Source organism: Pteropus vampyrus, unplaced genomic scaffold, assembly GCF_000151845.1.
Source record: "Pteropus vampyrus isolate Shadow unplaced genomic scaffold, Pvam_2.0 Scaffold43, whole genome shotgun sequence".
Taxonomy (NCBI): domain Eukaryota; kingdom Metazoa; phylum Chordata; class Mammalia; order Chiroptera; family Pteropodidae; genus Pteropus; species Pteropus vampyrus.
In genome coordinates, this window is record NW_011888824.1 from 5,128,193 (window position 1) to 5,155,497 (window position 27,305).

Genomic DNA, 27,305 nt, shown 5'->3' on the forward strand with positions numbered 1-27,305 from the left:
CTGGAGAATTAGCAAAGAGGAAACATCAGGATAATACCTCTGTAACTACCCACTGGCTGAGAAAGGTCCTGACCGCCAGGCTTTCCCCACACTACGATGACATCTCCACAGGGGTTACAAAGCAGGAAGACCTCTCAGGCCTACGCTGACTCTGACTTGCGACCAGCTTTAGGATCCCAGATCACGCAGAAAGAACAGTTCTCCAAACCCAGGGAGGGATCCCAAGCAGTCTGTGTGCTATAGTCAGTGAGTGCTGACCCAGGCTAGACAGAGTCAGACAAGGTTACAGGACAGCCATTGTTTCAATGACAGCTCCCTACCTCCAAACTCATCCATACCCCTGACACTCTGACATTGGGAAAGCAGATATTTCTCTCATCTAGGTACCTTGAAATTTGGGCTAAACGTGTAGAGAAAAGTTTCGCCTGTGCCATAATAGTGGTCGCTGAACTTGAAAGGATGAGTTGCATATGCTCCAAAAATCTGTCAAAAGAAAACAGAAATGTTATCTACTTTCAAACCTAAACCTCTGAAAGAAAAGCTTTCTTAAATATTTTAACACAATCCTGTTTTGAGACCTTATTATGCCTCTTTTAGCAAAGATTATTGTTAAATTGGAGCTCTTAGATAAAAGGACCACCAACAAACATAAATCAAAACATCCCAAATTCTAATTGGAACCCAAGTGGCTCAGAAAACTTGTCAAAGGCCAATAATTATTTCAATTTTAAAATACTTCCAAAATCCACTAGGGACAAAAGTTCCTTTAGTGAATACAGAATACATATTGGGAACATTAAACGAGATGCATCTTGTACACAGAAATAAGTGGCTGAGAGAACAGTCATGTCTCTTAGTGTTTTATAAGTAGAATGCTAGCCAAACATTTCCCCAGAGAAAATAATCTTTTCTCTCTTTTGATTTGTAAAAATGAGTTCTAACTATGCTTATTGAAACTATATCCTTAACATGACTAAGTCAATATGTCTTAGTTCAAAATAGCTTTTAAGAAAAAAAATTTCTATAATACTATGGGCTTTAAAGGTGACTTAGATGTATCCGAATCAAAGATTCTTCTATTTTTTTCTTATTGTGGGGTGGAAAGAGCAGAATCTTCAGAATATGTGTGCCCACTGCCTCAGCTTCTCATCCTGCTCAGAGTCTCCTTAGTATTTGCAGGGGTGAGGGTTGGCAAGAGTGAACATACATATTTTGAAACTGCCCCTTGGTAATTCTGATATACCTTCTATTCCAAATCTCTCTTGAGAAACATTGCTTTAAATGCAGATTATCTGAAAAATATCATAATTTTTCAAAATTATTTTAACTGTATTATAATCATTGTGGAATCTCTTCTTTACAACTATACGCAGTGCCTGGATCATTGAAATAGTAAAAAAATAGGTAAAGTAGAAGTCTAGAAACTCTTTCTAACCAATGCTCTCCACATTTCCTGCTACCAAACCTTTCTGTAGAGCTGCTAAGAACAAACAAGTACAAAACAGTAACAAAAACATCAAAAAATCCATTTCCCTCCTTCTGGTGATCTTTCAGTAAAAGAACTAAAATACAACTGAGATAGACATCTGTTTTTAAAAGCATATGCTAAAATATAACAAGAAGGGTATGACCATATATGGAAGAAAGTGGATCCCTTTCTGATCAGTGAATAGGAAAACCCATCCATACCCGTTTGTCTTCCACAGGATTCTAAATCACTATATTCTTTCTTCACTAAAATTTCTTAGCAATCATGTAAATCTGTTTAAGAACTGAGGATTCGATGATACTAAGGAATTATTGTTAATTTTGTTAGGTATACAGCATTTTGGTTATATAAGAAAATGTCCATTTTTTTTCTAATTAATTTTTAGAAAGCAATCATGTACAATAATATTTATATAATAGCATTGTTGGGGTGATACCATTTAAAAATTTAATGTATTTGGCAATGACAGAACAGAGGAATCCATGGGAATAAATGAAGACAACCAGAAGTGATAAAAGGAATATTAATATAACAAAATCTATAAATGTGTGTTTGCTCTTCCGTCTTCTCTCAGCTTTAGTAGATAAAAAATTATATAAAGTAGTAATCATAAAAATTTATTGCTGGGTTTTTAATATATATCAATGTGTCTAACAAATTACCTCAAAAAGTGGAACGATATCATAGTGCAAGATAGGAGCAGCACTTCTATACCTCACTGGAATTAAATTTGTATAAATCAGACGATTAACTGCATAAAAATTGTTCTGTTATTTTCCACAATGCCTTGTGGTATAAATTACTCCACAGTCTGATTCGATTAAATCTGGGCCCCTCTGCAGAAGTAGTTCCTTTGGCCAGCCAATCTTGACGCCAGGAAGGCTCTCCTTAGAGGTCCTGGAAATTAGATGGTCTATAGTTTAGCTTGTTGCCTTTATGGAGCTGCCAGCCTCCTCTTGTTTGTCACCAAGATTCGCATTGTTTCTAGAGTGCCCTATGGCTTGAACTTCCACACTCTTCTAAATAAAGTCAGTTCCTCTAAGGAGAGCTTCAGAGCTTTCTCTCTTATGGTCTGTCTCTTCCCCTGGAGCTAGGGGCTAGGAGCTCTGCTCTGGAGCCAGGGGCTGGACAGTGGTCTGCTTTTCTCAGATGAAAAACCATGTTTGATGAGCAAGATGCTGGGCAGGGTACGGGTACCAGCTGGTCTTGGCTCACCTCACTTGGCATGGAACTTCTGCCCTACAAGCTGGGACAAGAGCAGTAGAGATGCCCGCCCACACTCTTGGCCTGCCACACCTAAGGTAGAATGTCTGCCCTTTGAGTAAGGGCTGCAGGGAAAAAGAGAGCCCATTTCCTCTAAGCAACTTGACTAAAATTTAGTCTCTGAAACAGAAATCTTTGGGGCTCAGAAGTGCTGGGGACCTGCCCCTAGAGGCAGTATATCATAGCCTTTGCCTGGGAGGTGTGGGGAGAGAGCCCCCTCTTTATGTCTACACATACCCAGAGCGAAGCTTCTGTCAGTCTGCACTGGGGGTTGAGGGGTGAGGGCAGCTTGTGCTTCAAGTGCCACAGAATCGTCTCACTGAGATTTATTACATTTTCTTGAATAAATATTTCTTCACTTGCCCGTATGCCCTTAGGACAATTTCCAGAGACTTTAAGTGACTGTTGTTTTTATAATTTCCACCCATAGTTATGGTTGTTTCACTGGGGATTAAATCTGCAGAACTCCTTACTGCTGCCATTCTGCATATGCAATATTTTTATATCAAAGTTTTACATAATTCATTTCCAGATAAATTTATAAGTGTTGTTCTACCACACTCGCAAACACAACAGAGCCACATTCTTGCCTTGGAGGCAGATGGGGTGGGGAAAAAGAAATTAGTGTTCCGGTATCTTCAAACAACACAAGTCACTTGAGGGTAGCAGATGCAGCAAGACCCACCCCCTGACAAACAGTATAAACTGCAGGTGTAGGCCTTCTTTACATAACTACCAATAGGAAGCTGGGTGAAACTGTGCTTCATTAATACCTGCTCTATGGGTCAAACACATTTCCCAAGAAGTTTGTTATCTTTTAGTATATTAGTAGGGGAAATAATCTATATTAATGGGGAGAACATGGTGCCCAACTTCTCAAACATTCCGCTAAATCTCTAAGTAATTCTACTCTAAATCTCTTATTATTATTTTAATTTTAACTTGACTCTATTATTCAGCTTGGATCATAATTAAATGTCATCAATAAGGAAATAATAATAGTAAAAATGATAATAGCTAAACTACTCACTACAACTCTTAAGCTGCAATAAAATCACAGGAAAGATCACAGTTGAGAAAGACGGCACCTCGATACCCTCATCTCTCTGCTAAATTTTCCCAAAGCAAATTATGAGAGCAAAGATCTATTTCCCCTAAAATGATAACAATTTATGGCTTCACAGCAAGCTCTTCAATGCTTAATAGTACTCCACACTTCATGGGTACTCATTATACATTTTTTGAATAAATGAATGAATGAATGAATGAATGAATGGTTACTGAGTAAAACCTACTTCACTACTAGAAAGAGAAAGAAATGGCATCCACATCTTAAAAATGTAAAGGAATTTTTTTCTTGCTACAACACAGACGAAACTGAAATGAATAAAGAACAGACTTGGAAGAAGCCTTTTTTGTGTGAAGCAGGAGCCTGACTGAGTAGTATATAGAAGAATCCTGGATAGATTCTACTTGTACTCTAAGCTGACTGAGGTGAGAAGTACTAGTGTAGGGTACATGGGAGTAATCTCCAGATTTCACCAGTACCTCCAAGACCAACTGCAACACAGGCGAAAGTGCAATGAGCAACGAACGGTACATTCTCCCAGCTGTTTCATAACAACTGGGCCCTCCAGTACTACACATGATGGCCTCGACTGGACTTCCATCTCAGCAACCATGCAGATGAGGTTTGCGGGCACGACTTCAGCTACCTGGAAAAAGTTCTGGGATGGCACTGGAATTTCTTTCTACAACTAGCTCCAAATCCAGACTTCACTTTTTCTTCAAACTTCTCCAACTTTAGGTTGTAGAATATCATTATAGCTTACTATAACATGGTGAGGATATACACACACAAAAAAATTCCTTAGAATGTGACTGTATTTAGAGATAAGCTTGATTTTCTTTTTTAGGAATGCATTCTAACGTATGACATAATAACTGGGATTTACTTCAAACTATTTCGGCAAAGACGAACCAACAGAGACAAAACAGATGATGTATATATGACAAAATATGTCATGCTAACTTGTAGAATCTGGGTGACAGAAGTTCATTGTACTAGTCTCTCTACTGTTGCACAGGTTTCAAAATCCTCATTAGAAAATGTTTTCTGTTAGAGGAACAAGCCTCACCTGATTATCCATATCTTTGATGACCAATAGAACAGGACTGTCTAATGATGCTGATTTCCGATAGAGAGTTTTCAAGCTGGTCCCGTGCTCCAATGTGCTATAGGCAAGTCTCCATGGATACCCTTGTACCCTTGCCGGAAGGCATCGGGCCAGCTGCAAATCCAAAGATGGAGATGTAAGCATACAGTTCGCCCACATGTCACTTATGAATTTGTAGCACAAATCAAGTGCCTGTGGCTCAAACTAAAAAATCACACTTACTTACATACTGCTCCCCTTTACTCTAGCAAATATTTGCCACCATAAACCAAGAAAGAGAAGAGAAATCAGTGGTGGTGTTTAGCATGGAAGGGATGCTGCCCAAGCATGCTTTTCCCCTCAGGGGTCTGACTGTAGGTCGCTATGCCCCTAGACATTTGAAGATATAGCACCTAGCTTGATAAAGAAGTATGAATTAGGCATATGCTCTTCCTTTTACACTTCAACTTGGCCAAACAGCTCATGGTTCTCCAATTGTTCTTGCTAACTCTCACAGGCTCAGAGATGCCACTGACAACTGCAGCTTTCCACAGAAGTGGGAACAAGAAAACATGGTGTTTTATGTTAGTAGTCTGACATAGTCTGTCCTCATCGCACCTATTTTTTTCACCTATATTAACAGTTAGCTTAAACTTGACTGCCATAAAGACCAATAATGCATATCTCTTAAAAAAAAAAAAAAGAGGCTATGAAGTGCTGAAGTCTTCAGAATGCTTAACATCAGTTTTAATATCTGAATAAACTCCATTTCTGTAACTGCGTGGTCAAATCTCTTGGCTTTCCTGGGCCTTCACAGACTCACTTGTAAATTGAGGGATTTGAACCAGATTTGTTAAGGTCTCTGAAATTTAGGTTTCTAAGATGATAGGGAAGTGGAAGATATTTCTTACAAAAGGTCAAATGCAAGCACATTATAGGATTTCATAAAACGGAAGTAACGCATTTCCAGAAAATTTAAAGAAGTTGCAAAGCAAATTACAGAAAATTCTTCCTAGTGGTAGGTAGTCTTCAGAAAGTAAGTAAAGTGTATCTGCTATATGACTTTTATTGAGCCTGATAAATTAAAACCACTGGAATTTAGCAATAATCACTAGGATAAATTTGGATCTTTATAAAGCATATTAGGACTGTGGTGGACGTGTTAAAAATTGTTTTGAAAACAAACAAACAAAAAAAGGCTTTTCATTCAGGTTTGGGAGACAGATGTAGTATCTGGCCAAATCCTCACACCTCCAAGGAGGCGGCAGGCAATGCTGCCATAACCTTTAGGGAAGAGAGAAAGTGTCTATGGCCTTGGTTAGGCTGCTGGTGATCTTCTTTTAAAACCTGGCTCGTCTTTCACCGCAAATGAGAAGAGCAAATGCAGTCAGGGTTGGGAAGTGCTTTTAAGGGCTAGAAGACATCCCACCCTAAGTCCCCAAGGAGGACCACCTGCTCGATGTGCATGTTCTCCAGGAGCGCACTGTGGGGCTGCAGAATAGGCAGGGCTGTCTCATCATCGTCTTCGTAGTAGCTGCAAGTGCTCTTCCGACGCTTTGCCTCCTCGACGGTGATGATCTGAAATGAAGACAAATTAGCCAAGAAGAATGATGTATTTGCTTTTCTTTTGGCTGCTAAAAACGAGCTCAGGTACACAAATGCCTATAACAGGTGGAATTTTAGCAGCCGGACATAAGCTGAACCAGGACTTTGGGGAAATGGCTAATTTTCAATTTCAGAACAAATGCAGATTTTAACAAGGTACAGCTGAGACACTTAATATATACACATTAAAACCTCAAGTTTTCCGCTTTTACTATTGCTGTTAATTGATTGCTCAGTCATTGAACAAGAATTATGTATAACTCCACAAGCAACTTGTACCCTTGAAATACAGGTCTAATCAGAGATCATTCTGTAAATCTATAGAGATTAGATAGTTTTTTAATCAAGATTCCTAATGTTTTCTCTTAAGATTATGCACATAGCAACCAACCCTGATATAAATGACAAATGGTAACAGCTATGAGGAGCAACAATCCAAAGAAACACTAAGCTTTAGTTTAAATTATAATTGGGTTACGATTCTTCATGTACAGTTCAGACACTACTAAAGGAGTTTTTCCTCTAAAATTGAGAAACATGATGTTGTACACAACATTTATGATTTCACTGCAACTATGTTTATGAACTATCAAAGTCGACTTCACCTTAAACCTATTTTTTGTCCCTCCTAAAGTCTGGATAAATCACTGAATTATTTTGAAATTGAAAAACTATATAAAGTGACTAATTCATCAAAATTCTTGGGTACAAGTATTAATAACTTTTGCATTATAGAAGAAAAACATTTAAATTATCACTAGTCAAAGCTGTCAGATAATACACTGTGCAATTTCCAAAATGCACAGTGATTAATATAAAGTACCTGCCGTTGTCTAAGCCAGATTTACAGGTAAGGAAATTAGCTTATAGATTTTATTATCTTCTCAAGGAGAACATATTTAAAGAAAACACTACGAAATGATCACAAATCCAGCATTTTAAATGTGTTTCAATAAAGCATATCTTTTTGGTGAACTCTACATTTAACACAGGTACAAAATGAGGCTGTAGAAAGGAAAAAAAACAAATATAGATTTTTGACTCCAAAAACAAGAGGCAAATCATACCATACCCATCTCCAAAATGAATATAATACCTGCTCTGGTTGAAATGTCAGCACAATCTTTTCTAATTAAGAAAGCCTTTCAAACCATAGCGAGTGGCAGGTGGCAGAAGTCTGGGAATTCACTGGTACCTCATTAGCTCTCGGGGCTCCGACATACCTTTACAAAAGGCTCTTGGTTGGGTCTGGCACAATATAAAATCTGAATGTCCAAGGGCAATCTTCGGATTTTCATCGTGACCAGGTGAGAACCGTCTGCTTGCTCTCTAACAGGGAACAGAGTTTTTCTCTGTCTGCCTTCACACCACTGTTACTTGTACCCACGCTGAGCTACAACTGTTTTTTGTAGTATCTAGTTTCCTGCATGATTGAGTTTCTGTTTCCCTTTGGAGAGGTTCAACATTTCTACAGGAACACACCCAAATTAGGATTACAGCAAACACACACTTCCTGTCAGGTATAGCTGTGAGGCTGTAAAATGACACTTTCACCTTTGAAACGGTGGCTTCCTAACCATACGACAAACACCATTGTTTTTTTTTTCCCTTCCTATACTTTTCTTCCTAATTGTCCTCTGGCTAAGCTGGCTTTTCTAGCCTTGCCTTTGCAGAGTTTTTTCCAGTACCTACTCGAAAGCAAAACCTCCATTTTAAACTTTACGTAATTTCCCTGACATCAATTTGAATCCCAAGGGGACGATCAAAAGGAGACTTTACCAGAGGTAGGCTCATTACACTGAGAACAATGGCATTTCACTTCAATACCATGTCATGTTTGCTGGGTGGGAGGATACTTAAAAGAATAGGAAAACATCTGGTTTCTATGAAGTTGAGAAAAATATTATTTTAGATTCAGCTTTTCAAAACAGCTGGCAAAGTAAAAATAAAAAAGGCAAATCTTTTTATTTTTTAGGATATTAATCTTAATGACTTAGAGGCACAATGAGTCCTGCTCTACTCCCCGGATCTAATGTTAGACGGTTGGAAAGAAATGTAGAACACCATTAATCGATTTCCAGTGATCTTTCTGTGGCTTTTCCAGATCCCAAATGGTCTTTTGGTGTTGCTGAGGGGATCAGAGTGCTCTTGCATAGCTCATCCTGGGGGTCAGTTCTAAAAGGGCCTCTGGCAGGTACTTTGTGATCAGTCCCAGGTTAGCCAGAACTTATTCTCAATGCCAGAGCCTGAACACAATCTGGGGCAGAATCACTAGAATTTTGTGCCAGTGAGATGGCATTCCCTTAAGAACCTGGCACTTCATGACAGCTAACAGTTACTGAGCACTTTCTATATGATGGCGAAAGCCAGGTGCTTTGCCAGGCACAGGGACACAAAGTGGTTCCGATTCTCGAGTCAGTGAGGGAGTGGGTGAGGACAGTCGAGAAACATTTATAATAAATGAATGCCATTCCATGTGATACAAATGCTAATAGTTAATAGCAGCCCGGGGGGGCTGGGGCCTGCTAGAGTTCTGAGATGGCTTATTCACAGAGGAGATGGGGCTTCAGTTTGAGAGCAGAGGGTGGGGTGGTGGGATGTCCAGGTGAAGGGCACAGCAGAAACACACAGATACGTTCTATGTTCATTATAGCTTGAGAATAGAGAGCAAGGGAAATAGAAATGAGGTTGGAGAAGGAGAAGTGGAGAAAATGAAGAATCTCGGTGCCGTGAAGGGGCTTAGAACTTATATGACAGTATTTCTAAAACAAGGCTGTTCAAAATCATCTAGGACAGGGGTTCCCAACCCCAGGGGCCACAGACCAGTAATGTCTGTGGCCTGTTAGGAACTGGGCTGCACAGCAGGAGGTGAGTGGCAGGCAATCAAGCTTCACCTGTATTTGCAGCTGCTCCCCAGTCTAGCATCACCGGCTCAGCTCCACCTTAGATCATTAGGCATTAGATTCTCATAGGACCTGGTCCCTGGTGCCAAAAAGGTTGGGGACCACTGATCTACTCCTCCCCCAGACCTACTGACTTAATATTTCTAGTGGGGCGGGGGGGGAGGTGTCTAGGATTCAGTTAAAAAAAATAATTTGCCAAGTGGTGGTTCTTGTGGATGGCCAGGTGGGTAATGATTGCTACAGACGATAGAAAGCCACTGAGTTTTTTAAGCATAAGAGTATAGATCATGCTTATGATACCTCCCTGTTCCCTTATTTAAACAAATTAAACAGATAGCATAGAACATATACAAGACTTTTAAGCATGATGAAGAAAACATCACAAATCATTAAATGGTGCTGGAAAAAAAACTATTAAAATATTGACTATATCAATAAATCAACTTTAGAATGAATAGAGTTTAAATTGATACTACAGGACCAACTATACACACAAAAAAACTACAGTTAAAAAACCACAAACAAAAACATAAGTAAAATTAAAAGGCAAATAGCAAACTAGGAAGAAAATCTGTCAAAAATATAGGAGACATTTTTGTTAACCAATGCCACCATAAAAAAATGAAAAAAATAAAAAACTGAAAAAATATAGGAGACAATTAATATCTTTAATCATAAAGAACTCAAAGAGTGTGATGAAACTATTAAGATTCTTTTAGAAAAACATGCACAGAAAATTAGTGGGCATCACAACAAAGAAAAAACACAAATTATATATAATATAAACATACACATATATTCATTCTATACTCAATAATAATCAAGGAAATAAAAATTAAAATATATCATTTCTCAGCTTCAAAATTAGCAAAATTTTTTAGAAAGAAATAATAGTAATAACGTTTTCTGCTGGCAGAAGCATGGTGAGAAGGATATTCTACACATTGCTGGTGAATTAAATTGGCATTATGTTAAAATATTAGTATCCTTAAACCAAGTAATTTCACTTCCAGGAAACTAAGAATTAAATGCTTGAACCACACAAAGATACCTGAAAGTGTGGAATCATTAAATAAGTCATAATTGAAATAAAAAATATAATGCAACCATTAAAAACGAGGCTTAAAAATCTTTAATGTGATAATTACCACAACATTTCAGATGAGAAAAGTCAGACACAAAACTATACATAATCCCTTTTTGGAAAAAAATAAAAAGCAACATTTATTCCCCACCCTCACCTCTTAGAAAACATCCTAAAGCAGAATAGAAAAAGTCTAAGGAACTGTACAAAAGTATTGTGTGGTTTGATAGTATTTTTAAATATTCTGCATTATAGTTTTCTCTGTAGTTTCCAAATTTCCTAAAGTCAGGTATTATTTCCATAAATTAGGAAATAAAGCTAATTTAAAGAGCTTGCATATGGGAGGATGGACCGGTAGTTCAGTTAGGATTGGAAGTGCCCTTGGGAGTCCAAGTGAAGGGTTCAGACAGGCTGACTAGCGTGGCGGTGGTAGAGGGGAACCAGGGTCTCTAAACCACGTTTAAGATCAGAATCAAAAAGATTCTGCCTAGAGATGAATGACTAGATATGCCGACAAAGAAGAATCTGAGAAGATTCCTGGTTTGATTTCTTGCTTGGAGCATCACTAATTAAGATGTAAACACATAAGAGGCATGTGTTTTTTGGGGGAAAGATTGTGAGCTGTTTTGGACATGCTGAGGATCAGATCTCTGTAGCTTCCAGAGAAGTGAAGGTCTCTTATCCCTACCCACAGGGAAGGGAAAGGTGCTAAGGTGGCTTGGCTGTAAGGGAATGCTAGTAGAGAGAGCTGGCTTCTGCAAGCGGGGGGAGTTTGCCCAGCATTCTTTACGTTGTTGCATTTTTGGACTCTTTCTTCCATGTGGCCTGACCAGTCCAGTCACCTCTCTCTCCAGTCATCTTTTCTTTCCCTGTGTCCCGAGTTTCAGCAAGAGAATTATGAACCTGGATCAGACCAACTTTCTTCCTCTTTCGATATAGGTCTAAAGGCTACATTCTAGAGGGATTGACCTCTTGCATTTTTCTCAGTGGCTCAATCTAAAACAGCATGGGGCAGACTGCCCAGCCTACTTCATTCTGCTCTAGATTCTGAAGCAGACGTTTCTCTGAGTACCAATTTAGCGCCTTTTCCTCTAGTACTAGTAGGTGTGACCTGTTCTCTCACTGGAGTTGTCAAGAGCACAGATTCAAGGTTGGGATTAGTGGCAGAAGAGGCAGAAGAAGCAGAATAGACCTTAAGAGAACTGCTTTGGCTCAAAATATTCAGGTCTAGTCAGGAAAGGATTAAGTCTCCAGTGCAACTTAAACCTTCTCTCTGGAACTCCACATTGAGGCAAGAAACAACAGCCTCGGTAAGAAGATGCACCCTCTCTAACTTGCTTCCTCTGTGCACACATCTCATGAGCGTCTCTCTGGCAGATATGATTAGGTTAAGGACACTACTTGATAGTCCTGGGTGCCTTGGTCAGAATGCCAGTGTCACATGATCTCTGCCTTGTGGAAACTTTCAGTAGTGCCTGTGGGGCATCTATGAGCTCTAGAGTAGCAGCTTGGGAGAAAGAGACACGTGGTAGAGGCAGATGCTGGAGTCAGCAGCAAAAACCTCAAGAAGTGACGAGCTCATCCAAGGAAGAGTAACAGATAAGGAGAGAAGAGAGCCAAGGAAAAATTACAGACAAGCAAAGTAGACTCAGAAAGACTGGCCAAGGATAGGAGGAAAAACAAAATTGATACGAAAAGCCAAGGGAGGGAGAAGCTAATAGATAGGCTTAAATATCTTCAAACAATGGTCTCAAAGAAGAAGCATGTGAACTATGGGGAGAAAAACATGTAAACAAGTAAATTGCTGAGTAATATAGAGTTATGAGCAATGGGCTTGGGGGGGACAGGAGGAGTAACTATTTCAGAAAGCATCACAGAAGTGACAAATAAGTTGGACTTTGAAGGATGACAGGAGTTTGCCATAGAAAGCTGTGCACATGCAAACACACACATTCATGCTGGGAGGGAGTGAATGAGCAAGAGAAGAGTGACTGCAAACACATATATGGAAGGACCTGGCATTCCAGTAGGGATCAGACCTAAGGGACCAGCCTTATCACCTTTGGTCATTCCAGTCTGACAAGGTTCTAGCCTTAGAAGAATATGGCTGCCCACTTGATGTATCTGGAGAACATCACTCTCACTGCAACCCGGTGCCACTATCAATGAACAGTGCAGACACTGATGAGATCTTCAGTACCAGGTTGCCATCCTGCTACAGTTCCTTAGCATTTTTCCTAGTCTCCAAAGTTGTCATTTCATACCTTCTCCATATTCCTCTAACTCCTCCTTTATTTCTAAGAGATGCCCCTCCTTCTACTTCAAAAAAACCATGCAATGAGAAATGTCCTGACTTATTACCACTGAATCTACATTTTATTTGTACACATCCTACTCTTTCCTACTGTCCAACCTCCTATCTATGGCCAGTCCCATGACTATGCACACATTCCTGCAGATACTCAAGGGTCCAATCTCCTGATGATTCCTCCCTCATTTCCTGCCTTTATGCCTTCTACTCTGCTGTTCCCACTGACCTCATCTAAAAAGTTAGTCTCTTTCACAAGAAGGAAATTTCTTCCCCAACTTCACCTCTTCTTCCAGCTTAATATTCTATCATTTTCTAAAACCAAATTTGAGTTGTTTGCACACTTTTACTAGCTCCACCTACTCGTCCCCATTCGGCCACTCATTCTTTGAATTTCTGGAATATAAATTTTGAAACTACCACTTTAATGAGACTGCTTTTGTCAAAGTCACCAACTAACTTTTTGGTTTCAAATCCAAAAGACACCCCTTAGCTCTTATTTTGTGCCTCCTCTGAAGCATTGGTCATTTTTAAGCAATTACCTGCCTCTTAAAACATTCTCTTCCCTTGGCTTCTAAGACATGACTTTTCTTGTTTCCCTCTCCCTTCCCTGGCTGCTCCATCTCAGTGACCTTTGTGGGCTCTGCTGTCTCTGTTTGACCTTTTAGAGCTGGTTTCCTTAGGGGTTCTGTTCTGAGCCCTGCTCCCTTCCCACTGACATATTCTGCTGGGATGACCTCATGTACACTCATAACTTCAACTCTGCTAATGATTTCCAAAGGTGTATCTTTAGATCTTTACCCTATCTTTTGTTCTCAGTTGTTTCTTGGACATTCTATGGGTCTCTCAAATTTAGATTAAAAGCAGAACGCAGAGCACTTTCTACGAAATCTAATCCTCTTGTTCTGCTCCTCACCTCAGTGAAGGGCAGGCACTATTATCCCTACGGTTCCTTCTCTAAAACTCAAGATATTAATCTCAACATTTTACTTTCCACATGTAATTAATTGCTCACAAAGCCCTGTGTATCTTTCAAAAACACTCAATTTTCTCTATCTTTGCTGCACTTGTACTTTCTCAACACTGATTACTGCAAGAGCCTCGTAATGGGTCTTCAAGTCTCAAGTGTTGTCCAGCTCCAAACTACTGAACACCTACTCACCAGAGAGAGCTCTCCAAAATGCATATCTGTAGATACTTCTCCAGGCTCAAAACAGATCAACGCCTCCCTATTGCCCTTAAGAAAATAACCAAACTCCTATTCATAAGATCCTTTGGGATCTGCCCTTGGTTACTTCTCCAGCTTCATTTCTTGTTAGTCCTTCAGCTTTGGACTCTATGTTTTAGCCACACTGAATTTTTGTTAGTTCATCAAATGCCCCATGTTTTCTGTTTCTCCCTTGGGTCATTCCTCTGCACAGACTTTTCTCTCTGGCCAGAACATGTTCCATGTCCCAATCCTACCTCAAGTGCCTGTATTTCTGCCTCTGATCTCAGCTCAGATCACTTCTGGTTCCATACAGGTGACTGGCCAGTCTCCTATAGAACTTGGTACTTCGTTTACAATGGCAATTATATCATTATATTGTAATGATTTACTTATACTCCTTGATGTTAAATTCTACTCATCTCATTTATGGTGCCTCTATAATGGGAAAAGCTCCAAATTAAGGAGCCTGAATTTCATCCTGTACATAAAGGAGACACAGCAGCAATTTTAAGGGGAGTGAAATGACCCAGTGGTGGTGGTGGTGGTGGTGGTGTCTTTCTGACACACATAACCGGATTCAAACAGAGGAAGAGAGTTTTCTTCCCCTTTAACTTCAAAGGTGCACAGGGAATCTAACTTCTTGCCAGCCAAGAAGCTCTTGAAATCTGAACAGGAGAACATTTTGAATGAATACTGTAATTTAAGGACCACAACAGCCAATCCCTCTCTTGAGTGCTCACCTCCCAGCTCTTGGTGGTTGGCTCACTGAAGAAGTTGTCAATCATGTTCAGCTCCTCCTTTTCCACCACCACAAAGCCTTGCTCTTTGGCATCTTTCCCGTAGACGTCAGGAGACCACTGAACAAAGAACGTGTACAAGTGATCCACCCTGAAAAACAGGTTTGTCGCAGGAATTAACACTAAATCTGCTTTCCTGGCAGGCATGAGTAGGGACTTGGGCACACACAAACATCTTTTTCCTGCTTGGCAAATATATTTGCTAATTGGGAAATATTTTACTGTGACGATGATCTCTACTAGAGCATACCAAACTTGGAAAATAAGCCAAGAAATGAAAGCAGAAGTCCACAGACACCGAGAAACTGTCTTTCAATCTTAGGAAAAGATCAAGCGATGGGACATAAAACTGAAAAACACAATAAAATATTTATAGCATTTTTTTCCTCATTGGGTCTTCTTTTATTGTAGTTGTATTCATCAGAAAAATATTAACCTTAAGCTTAAGATGGGAACAAAGATAAATAATGCTCTAATAGGTCTTTATGTATTGAAGCACTATTATAATTTTAATAAAATACCTTTAATAACTACAAAGTAAATAATACTAGCTTTTGTTTAATTAGATACAGAGTGAATTACATAGACATGAGAATATAGTTTGCTTCCAGTTTCTCTGTTCTCTTATACACAATTAACATCTGAAGATTCTGAAGCATCTCTCCATGCTTAATAAACTGAGAGGTGGCTAGTTCCTGAGCAGAGAATGAGAGCTCTCAGTAGTCCAGGCACCTGCAATATCCCGCCAGGTGTAAGAGTCACAAGCTCTCTGACTTTAGATTCCACTCCTGCAACCATCACAGTGAAGAGAGTGAAGAACAGGTAGGGTCAAATGATTCTTAAAGTCTTTTCTAATTATAAAATGATCACTCCAGTTTAAGCTTCCTATCTGAGGCCATGTTTAATCCATTGCTAATTTTTAAAAAAGTTATACTTATATAAAAATATTACAACAATATTGCTATAGCTTAAATGTTTCTATCACCCCAAAATTCATATGTTGAAACCTAATTCCCAATGTGACAGTATTGGGAGCTATGACCTTTTGGAAGTGCTTAGGTCATGAAGGTGGAGCACTCGTATTAGGATCTGTGCCCTTATAAGAGAGACCCCACAGAGCTAGCCAGCTCCTTTCACCACGAGAGGACACAGTGAAAAGACAGCCACCTATGAACCCTAAAGCAGGCTCTCACCGAATCTGCCAGTGCTTTGACCTGAGGACATCCCAGCCTTTAGAACTATGAGGAATAAATTTCTGTTGTTTATAAGCCACCTGGTCTATGATATTGTTACAGCAGCATGAAAGAATGAAGAGAAATATTAATAGGACTAAAACAACAAAAAAAATGTCACCCACAATTCTGATATTCCCATGGATCGAACTGTTTTTAGGTTTCCATATTCCTATCTGTTCTTGTCCACATGTACAGTTTTCTTTTCATTGTAATCAGGGCCAAGACATAATTAATTGTTCTATGTAACATTAAATAATGCACATATGTCATGTTGCTAGACTTTGTATTGATTTTTAATGGCTACATTTCATTAAATAAACCATGGTTAGCCTGTATTCCCACGTCCTCAGGATATTGAGCTTTTTACCATTTCTTTGATTGTACAAATAACATTATAATGAACATCCTCATGATCTATGCCTCTTACCATCTTTTAAATTATTTTCTCAAAGTTAGTTCCCAAAAAAGAGATTAATGGGCCAAAGGATATGATTTTCTAGCTTGTGATTCATCCTTCTAAACTGTGTTTGAAAGGTTGACTACTTTACTCTGCATTGCAGTTTGTGCCTAAGTTTCATAATGATGTTGCTCATCCTTTTTTTTAAATTTTTTTAATGAGTTTAACATATATTTAAGTTTTACCCAACTCACTTCATATTCCTTTGAGTGCTGGTGGGTTGAACATTTTTGAAATGTTTTCGTCCTGGCTGCAGCTTGTTTTTCATGAACTGGCTCTTTGTGATTGTGGAATTACTGTTTTTTGAGCATCAAAATTATATTTAAAAGAACAAATAATGAGAAGCTTCCTTCTCCTTCTCCCTTACATCCCTATCCAGCACATTCTGCACCTTCACTCATTCCCTTCTAAGTGACTGCTTTTTTAGTTTCTTGTGTTTTTGTAGTGTTCTGTTTTGTCTTCTGTTTCTACAAAAGATAGTACTACTCTCTATCTTGCTTTTTTCACGTAATATATCTTGGATATCTTTCCACATCAGTATATTCTCTCATGTATAGCTACACAGTCCTTTACTGTGTGGATTTACTATAGTTTTTTTTTTGGATTTACTATAACCATCCCCTATAGCTGGACACTTGGGTTGTTTCAGTATTAGGCTGTTATAAACAATGTTATGATGAATAACTTGGTATGTGTCATTCACACAAGTACAGGTATAGGTATAGGCTATATTCCCAGAAGTGGGACTGCACTGTCGAAAAAACAATGCACTTACAATTTTGATATATAATACCACGTTATCCTTTTGAGGGATGATGTCATTGCTTGCCTTCCTACCAGCAATACATATGTTTTTTAGAATCTTTTAACTATTTTTACCATATAGTATAAAATTTCTTATTAAAAATTAACTTAGAAAAAATGAAATAAATCATCACTCCAGAGAGGTTTGATAAATATACAATTTTAACTCTTTCAGTTTTCTAACATTTAAAATTTCACCCATCTTAACCATATTTTGTAATAGAGTTGAGAACCAAATAAATTTCACTTGAACTTTTGGAAAAGGAGATATTTATTATATGCACATCACTTTGGATAAAATGCTTTCCTAATGATTTGTTGGCTAGTTTACTTGTGAGAAAGAGAAAAGCAGTCCCTGATACCCGGGACCTTGCCTGGTCCTATCAGTCAGGCTCTCGTTGTTAGGGACTAGCCTGTCACTCACAGGTTGGCCCTGGTAATTTCAGGTTGAATACAAAACAATTTCACAAAACATCAACATCAGACAAGGACACTATGACTATGATGAATCGTTATAAAAACAAGACACTCTGAGGTCTCATATCTGAACATGAACTAAAACAGGAATGCTGTCCAAACATAAAAATGACCAAACATCCCTCTCCTCTGGCTTATATGAATGACTGTTCTTCTTGACTAATTACAGCATTAACCTCTCTATAGTCTTCCCTTTAAGATGTAGAAGACCCCCAATCACAGAATGACCTCTGCTTCCTGATAACATCCAATCTAGAGCAAAGTCCCACTTCGTTAAGTCTCTCTCCCTATATTACCTACCACAAACCTAAATCTCATAACTCTTTTCTAGCACCCTCTTCTTGAGATGGCCCACGGTCCTATGGTGTGCGCTCTCCTTCTCTGCAACGAGTCAACCCAATCTGTTTGACCTCAGGTATGTTCCTGGAGGTTCTTGGTTAGACAGCACTCCTTCCTTTGACAACACTCTGTGCACCCACTATATGCCAGTGAGCCTGCCCTCGTGGAGCTTACATTCCACAACGTTACAGCTGGTGAAGATACCGGATATCGTTCAATCCAACCAACTCTCATTAGATAGAAAGGAATCGGGGCTCTGAAGGCTATCTAATCAGCATCACGTGAAGTGGCAATCAGGGTTCTTTCAACCGCAGTATAAAGTTGTCAGCTTAATTCCACATTAACTTCTGAATCGGTTCCCAGTTCACTTCCTGGTTATGACACAAGGCATATTTTTATCAGTTTTTGGACCCATTTTCCATAAAGAACTGTTCATTTGTCTTCTAACATTTTATCTGCATAGGGCAAGTTGCAACACAAGCACACATGTTTAAGAAGTATTCCAAGAAATGCTAAAAGCTCATGCTGACATGTACCTTTGTGAAAGACGGCAAGGGAATGAGGTGTGAGGCACGGATTTGGAGTTAAGATTTCATTTCTTCTTAGATATTATAAGAAAATATAAATTGTGAGTTGAGGGAAAATCGATTTTGGCATAAAGCATTCCAGCTTGTATATGCCATTTTCTCTAGAAAAAATATCTCGGCCTGGGTAGGAACCTGTGATGACCTGGTAAGGGGGCTTCTCCCAAGCCTCTTCTCTTCGGACTGCAGGGTTTCCAGTGAGTGGTAAATGACGCCCCTGGGTTTACTTCCAGAGTGGCTGGCCTATTCTGCAGCAGGCAGTGGTGGGACAAGAGCAGCCAGGGCCAGCTCTTCAAAGTGAGTAAGCTCTGGGCTTGCTGGACTTACCACATAAAGAAAGCTCTAGAAAGGAGGGGAAAGACATTCTCAAAATATCATGAAAAAGAGGCTCAGGGTCATAAAAATTTTAATATTAAACACAGAAGTTACCTTATGTTTTTAGCAATGCTGGTGAAGTATATCTTCTACCTAAAAAAATAAAAGATGTGATTCCCTGCCTCAGGGACCTTACACTGCACAATAACTCTAAGAGGCAAGTGTTACTATGCCCAGTTTAAAGGTAAAGAAACTGAGGCTCAGCAGATTAAATAATAGGCCCCAACTCCCCATCCTTGATAATGTTCCAGCCAATCTAAGCTAATTGCCTCTTCATCTATGAATGCTGGACTACGAAGGGAACAGGTACATTTCTGTTCCTGTCCACAGTCAGAGGTCTCACAGTATCATTCAACTACTTCCTTGGCTTTGGGTTTTATTCATGAAGGTTAAGTAATAGTAGTGACATGCCCTGGGCGGCCCTTAGGGAAATGCTGCTCACTCCCTGTTCTTCCTCCTACACCTCCCATGAGCAGGCCCACAGCACTGCTAGCACTGTGCTCAGTGCTTGGGGAACATCGTGGGGCAGCTGCCCCACTCAGCTGTGTACCTGGGAATGCGTCTCCACTGGCTTAGGCAGGCAGGGCAGCAGCCCTGAATGGCCTTGCGGCTCTGTCTCACAGCCAACAAAGTCACCTTGGGAGGCCTCAGGTGAGATGAGATGGGAAATCTTAAGAGTATGCTCTGCAATGAGGCACCCCAACGGGAAATGTTCTTGTCTAGTCTCAGACATTCAGGACACTGTCACACTCTGGTTTCCCTCGATGGCAGTCTCCCTCATAATATTTCCTCATTCTCTCATGTAGTTAGGGCCCTCACACCAAGCTTCTGATAGAAAAGCAGGAAGAATGAGTAATTAAAAAGGCTTGTTCCGCAAGAGAAAATTAGAGTTCATTTGGAACCAAACTGATGACTTAATTCTTAGGCCCCTAGAGACTGAATGGAAAACTCAGTGCCCCCTCTTCCTGGCTGTACTTTCGCTAAATTTTCCCTCCTTTGTTTACGTTTTCACTAATTAATCAGGGAAAGAGAAGAAGAGGATATGACTTCATCTTTTTCCATCCAGATTAGAGTAGCTGTAAGTTTACTGAAGTGTATTTAACCTAATCCTTGAAATGGTTCTTTTTGGCTAACTGGGTTTTCCTGGTGGTTAGTTCCCAGAATGTAACCCTGCCCTCTGGAAACAGGCTCAAGGTCTGAAAATCCCGCTTCTGGCTCTCTGCCCCCACCTCACCTGCTCCTTCCTCAAGACTGTATCAGTTCAGCTCTCACCCTCACCCTCACCCACCCTCTTCCCCAGCCATTAGCTGGTCATATACTTCCAGACCAATCTTTCCATCTCCCCCTCATCAGCGCCCCCTAGAGGTGCACCACTTTGAGCCTTCTATGGCATCTGCCCTTCCGAACACCTGCCCACAGAACAGAAACAATCGTCTCTCTAACTCCTCTCTTGCAATGATGAATATTGCTGGGTTTGCTTATTCATGTTTAAGGAATCCATTACACATCAAAGGCAGCCTGAAAAAACCCTCCCTCATGGGGCTCCTGACTCACCTCTGGCTCTCTTCTTTGACTGCTTACTCCACAAACAGCTTTTCCACATCTCAGCTTTCTCATGCTCTTGACCTTACTCTCCTACTGGCCTCCCTCTCTGAAGAGAGGATTCTCCGTTGTGCCATTCTAATAATGCATTCCCCTGCAACGTCCCTCTTAGCAATATTTCTCTTTAGAAGAACTCCTCTCTTGCTTTAACCTGCCCCTCTGTACTTTCAACAGGCCTACTCCTTGGTGAATTTCCTCCACTACTTCCACCAACCTCTCCATCTTCTTCTTCCCTTTATCTTCTCCATCCTATTCCACAAACCAGTTTGCATTTCCCCATCCTTAAAAAATAAAAGCCTCTGGATTCTGCTGCTCTCTTCCCATATCTTATTTTCCCTTCAGAGTATATTGGTTAACATTTGGGTTAGCATCCTTTCCAACTTCTTTTCATTCCTGAATTCTTCCATTCTGATTTTATTAACCTTTCAGTATATGCACTTTGTTAAACCTACCTCAGACACTGTCTAAAAGGAGGCAGAGTTTTTAAATCTTGTTCCCTCCCTCACTACTTTAGCAAAGCTCATTTTCTCAAAAGTGACCTATCGTCAAACTAAACAGTATTGCGGACATCATTTTGTCTTGACCTCTGAAAGCCTATCGATGACTTTTGTGGAGCTCACTCAGCGACTCACCCTGTAGTCTCCAAGAGTCACTGAGCTTTTTGTGGCCTCAGGTGGCTCAGGACACTATCTAGAGCCTCTGGCCAGGCTAACACAATTACCAGTAAATACTGTCACACTGGTCATGAAGCAATGGGTTTGGTAACACAGGTGAGCAAGGAACTGGGTCAAGTACTGAGTCTTGGCAAGTGCTAATATTTGAGGAGGAAGCAGTAGAAGTGGTCCTTGAAGGAAGCCAAGCAAAAATTACAGAGAAGTAGAATCAATTTTATTAAATGCAAACCTGAGCACTTCACACAGCTGTGTAAAATCCTTCTAAGGTTTTCTGACAGGTTTCAGGATAAATTCAAACTCCTTGGGGCTGTCTGAGAACTTTGTTTTGTGCCAATCTCCAAAATGTACTCTTTTTTTCAGTCGTATGTTTTTGTATCTTTCTCCAGCATCCATTCTGGCCCCTGTGCTCATGCTGCCACCTTTTTTCTTTATATTATAAGTATTTTTAAGAAGAGTGATGACAAAGGTAATCCCAAGGGAGAATCGTCTTAGGCTAGGATCAGGAAAGACTTCTCAGGGGCCATGGTTAAGTTGAGTGTTGAAGGATGGGAAAGAGTCAGTTACAGGAAGGGGAAATGGCATTCTATTGGAGGGAATGTGCACAAAAGCATGGCGTTTGAAGAGCAGGATGATGCTGGCAGGATGTCAAACTGGACACGGCAGAGAGAAGGAAGAACAATGCAGTCAGGTTACTGGTGACTTCTGACAGAGGGTTCTGTAATGGACAGCGCTGCTGAGATGCAGGAGACTCAGGTCCTGCCCCAGAGCACTCCAGTTGAGAGGATGAGACAAAACCTCCTAACTCAGCTCTAACAATATGTGGCAGAAGCTAGTGGGCACCTGAGCTGGTTGTCTGTGTTGAACAGGACTCATGAGGGGAGGAATTCCTGACAGGAGAAATGCAAAAGCAAGATTTATTCTTTGCTTAATGGAATAGCAGAAGATAAGAAAGAAAAAGCCAGAGGGTCACTGGGTCTCAGAAAGTCCTGGGCATAAAATAAAATGCTTGGACCATATCCCAAGGCTACTGCTTCCCAAAGTGTGGCAGGGGCAGCTCCAGTGACTTTTAAGGGAACACAGAAGGACATATTTTAATAGTTTTATACTTATTTACAGAGTATCTGTAATAAGTACAACTAGCATTAATACTTCTGATTTCACAGATATTCCTGTTCAGGAAAAGACTAAGAAAAAAAAAGAATGATCGAAGTCTTTTAAAGACAACTATTAAGTGAACAGCAGTACAGATAGTATACAGATTTGGGATATCTGTGAAGGAAGTTGTGTGAAAAGCACTGCTGTAGGCCTGGGGAGGTGACACCCAGGGCTTTGCCAGGGAAGAGGGCTGGCCAGGTCTGTAGTTTACACAGATTGCTGTGGAGCCAAGCAGGGAAGGTCAGGAAAAGATAAAACTGACTAGAAACAAAGGCTTTGTTGAGAAGGCTACAACTGTGATCCAGCCAAGATATGATTAAGGCCAAGGCCCAGGTGTGGCAATGAACATGGTGAGAAGCTTGTTGTACATTCTCCTCTAGGCACAAAACTAGTTCCAACCCATGCAACAACAATTAATACCAAACCCTGGCACTCAGGCTTTGTTTAGATTTTTCTGTTTAATTACAAATTTGGACTTAATCAGACTTCTTCATAACCTCAAAGGTCTTTATCATCAACACAAGACTCTTTTAGGGATTTACTTCAAAGGAAAAACAAATTCAAGTTACAAATCCCTGTTTAGCAGATAAAATTGTCATCTCTGAAAAAGAAATTCAAAGACAGTAAATGAAATAGGTTCTTGGAAGGCAGCAGACTTATCTGAGGCAACAAAGCACTAACCGCCGACTGTGGGAGGAGTCATAGCAGCAGCAGCAACTTGCATTTAGTGCATGAACAAGCTCATTTTTTTTTTCTTATAATAACCTTATTGTTCCTATTTGATAGAGGAAGAAACAGATGCTTACAAAGATTAACTTGCCCAAGACCACATGGCATGTTAGGGGTAAACCTGGCCTCGACCTCAGGCCAGTTCACATCTCAACCAATATGCTTCACCATTTCCTTTATGGTCAGTCCCACTGTCCTAGTTTTACTAAGAAAAGCCCGTCACTGACAAAGCTGTAGGGTTGAGAAATACAAAATTTGATAAAAAAAAAAAAATCTGAGTTGATGCTTGTAACAAAGCATTATTCTACTATTCATACTATAGGTGTATGAGCTTTAACTATAATTACAATCTATTTTATCAAATCAGACTACTAGTTATAGTGGGATTTAATTTACTGTTGCTTTTTTTTTCCAAAAAAAAAAAAAAGCACACATTTCTAAGTTAAAGGCCTGAACTCCCAAATTGGTTCCACTTGTTACTAGCTAGAAACTTTAGGAAAGATCCTTAATTTCTCTAAGCTTCTAAAATGAAGGTAAGAAAACTTATACAGGTATCTGGAGCATTAAATGTATAAGAAAGTTTATTCTATTTTCAGACAGATCTTTTAGAAAGTCCCTTGCATGTGGTTATCTAAAATCTTGCTACCTTTCAAACCAACAAACTTGACCAAAATGACCCAAAAGTAGTTCTTGTCTTATTAAAAGTCACTTGATTAATAAGAAATTGGGTCTATACATAGCAAGATATAACCTCAAAACCACCCACTTGATTTAAAAATTATAAGCAGGATCAATTAGACAATTTAACAGCTATTACATTAAAAATATACTTCAGAATATATTATGGCACAGAGAATGGGAAATAATAAGACAAACAAAGGGAAGAAGAGAGAACGAATATGACCTAGAGAGTACTGAAATATACATGCATTCAGCCCCACTGTTCATTTGTATTATTGATTATAAGCTAAAGATATTTCAATGCACTTCGGTCTAAAATCTCCTCAGGCTCCATTCTGAATACAGACACAGAAGCCCGATGGGGTGAAGCACTCTTGACTACAGAGCTTGTTACCAGAAAACTACCACCTTTTAAAACCCACCTCAATGGCCTGACCCACGGTCCTTATTTGAAAAAGGTCATTTTCCTTGCCCTGTAAGGTACCTTCCAGATTCAATATTCTGCAACTCCAAATGAAACCCATGGTGAGTAATGCCCAGGTTAACACTCACTAAAGAGTCTTAGTGTGCCTATAAAAATAAAACTTTATTTACAAAGTACTAACCAAATATGCTTTGTCTGATTCACCAAAAATAATAGGAAAGTTCTTTCAGAATCAATGATCAAAACAAGTTCCAGTTATAAAAAGAATCACTCAAAAATAAGTAGAAACTAAAAGTTTATACTAATATCAATGCTGCTTTGACTCAGGAGCAGATGAATTTTTTTAAAGACTGAATACTACTTTAAAAAAAACTAAACAGTAGCTAATACTTAAAAATTGGGGAGATTTGACATACATATTTCATATTTCACCTTCTTTTGAAAAAGAAGGGGGGGACCTCGCAGCACTAGGCTCACATTCCCACTCGGCGACATTCGGTTGGAGGCAGCATAGAGGTACTCAGCGGCTGTTCCCTAGAGCAGGTGCTCAGCACTGGCCAAGGAGCTTCCCTCTCTCCACTCCTCCCTCTGGTGCCTGCAGGAATTTAGGCTTGCAATTGTTACTGTTTCTACATACTTACTCCCAAACACTGTGTGCAGCACCCATTGGTAAAGATTAATTGTCCTGTGACGGTAAAGGGCACCAAGCGATGCTCCAAAGTGCTGGCGCTCACTCCTCCACGGGAAGCACTGCCACCACACTGAAGCGCTCACTTATAAAGGGGTTATTTTTTTCCTGCATGTAATGTGGCTGTAGAGTCACTGATTAAATCAAGGCATCTGCCAAAGCTGGTTAGTGAAGTTACTGAAGGGTAGCTGCCTAATAAGGTGCTTCTGGAAGGTGCTGATGAATTTCTAAAACTTTAAGTTGATGAAAAAAAAAAGGTAAAATGACCAGGAAAAGAATGAAAGGAAACAATATAACTTCAAAACATTTTAAAGTAGTAAAAAATGAGAAAATTTGCATAAGCGACTAATAATCCTATAACTTACATTTGTTCAGTAGTTTTCCAAAACTTGTAATGTGTTAAATACAAACAGAGAAAGATAATTCCTTTAGAGATTGCTTTGAAGGGCCCATTTACTTTTTTTCTTTGTGACATTCTCACCTTAAAACATCAGTATAAGATTATAGTGTGACATAACAGTGTGTGACACTTAAAAATCACAGTTGTATTCTAAAATATACTAGGTTTGGCAAAGTAGGGCCTAATTTCTTCTAGAAAATATAGTATTTTAAAGATTACTCAATACTATGGTCTTTTTGACAATGACGGTCATTAAAAATTTCAATTTAGCCCTGACCCCATTAAAAGCCAGGTGACTTTTGATCAGAAAATTTCGTATTAACTATGGTTAAAGATTTCATGCTAGAAAACTAATTTGTGATTCATTTAAGTCATCCTTCTTGATCCAAGAATAATGTTCTTAAGAACATTTTGCTTAGTCTTCATGAGGGTCCTTAGGACTTGGACATTTTCCCATTGTAAAGCAAGTTTAATAGGAGAATCAATTTTCTTTTCTAAGATTTTTAGGATTTTATTTCTCATTACAAAAGCAATGTATGCTCACTAAATGCATGCAGATAGAATAATGGCAGAGAAAGATATCTAATTTAAGTAAAAGTAGTTTACAAAAAATATATAATTATTATATTAATGCATGCATAGAATAAAAAGCCAAAAGGCTACAAAAACAAAAATAAATTGTAGTTTGCTTTGTGTAACAACATCATGAACTTTTTATTCCCTTTTTGCTTTTCTGTATTTTTCTAAATATTATATAAAATCTATTATTTTCATTGTAAGACTAAGTTATTTAAACATTTTTATCTCTTAGACTATAGGCTAATTTACTCATGCATCCATCCAACTAATATTTAAGAGTAGATTATATACTAGATCCTATGCTGTCTCTAGGACACAATGTTATAAGACTTGGTCCTCGCCCTCAGGAGGAAAAAGCCACAAGTGGTTCGCATTTGTAAAAACAGTGTAGGAAGTGCTATGACAGAGGTTGGAGTAGAGTAGAGGGGCATCTAAACCAGACAGAAAGTTTCTTATAGGAGACATTTGAAATAACGTGTGCCCTTAGGTGAGGTGGGTAAATGGGGGGAAGTCAGGCATCCCAAGTAAGCCAGCCAATAAGTCTGATTCCCATTTCTTAAAGTTGAAACATGGCTAGTTATCCACAGAAAAATCAGAATGAGAGCAAGAGAGATGTTAAATAGGTAAAAGAAGCTGGATGTGGTGACTGACTGATGTAGGGAAATGACTCAGAAGTAAGCTTTTGCCCCCATTCTGGCTTTGGGGACTGATGGCTGGTGTTATCAGTAATTATGATGAAGAAAACAGAAGACAAGAGTTCTGGGGACAGTGGCAGGGACAAAGATGGAAATAAGAAACCCAGTTTAGGGCATGATCTGTCTTGAGTTTGTTTTCTCCATGGCTGATCCAAATATTGAAGACGAGTAGTTATATATGTGTTTGGGGTTCAGTAGAAAGTTCTAGACTGAAGACAGCTAAAAATGATTGGAATAGTAAAAAAAAAATGTAATTGTATATGTAGGGGGAAAGAGAGGTCATTTAAAGGGTAACATTTAATGAAGAAACAAAGACTGGGAAGGGGTGATGGAAGGAAAGAAGACATCAAATGGGGGATGGTCAATGGTATCAAATGCTACAGAACGTTAAAAGTAGAATAAGAACAAAATAATGTCCTTTTATGTATTACCATATGGAGAATGCCTGACAGATTCTAGTATTCTAACCCAAAACCAAAAGCAGATGACTTTTTTACAAAGTTAAATTTGGCACCCACTGATCTAAGCCATGAATTCTTTGTTAACTCCTATGCTTTCATTACTGTGAAACAGAATGCATTCCTCCACAAGC

At 39.3% G+C, this 27,305-nt stretch overlaps 1 protein-coding gene across 8 annotated transcripts in view; it reads right to left on the reverse strand.

The window, feature by feature from the left end:
- Nucleotides 1-27,305, reverse strand: part of NCOA7 (nuclear receptor coactivator 7) — a 130,778-nt gene that overhangs the window by 3,960 nt on the left and 99,513 nt on the right. For 6 of the 8 annotated variants that reach the window (XM_023529829.1, XM_023529827.1, XM_023529826.1 and 3 more), the window contains 3 exons: nucleotides 14,759-14,906; nucleotides 6,361-6,486; nucleotides 4,891-5,043 (listed from right to left, as the gene is read on the reverse strand). In XM_023529829.1, the coding sequence (XP_023385597.1) occupies nucleotides 4,891-5,043; nucleotides 6,361-6,486; nucleotides 14,759-14,906 (427 nt within the window). Of the gene's footprint in view, nucleotides 1-387; nucleotides 484-4,890; nucleotides 5,044-6,360; nucleotides 6,487-7,736; nucleotides 7,993-14,758; nucleotides 14,907-27,305 lie in introns of those variants that run through there. The other 2 variants (XM_011358750.2, XM_023529830.1) reach the window with 2 other exon arrangements.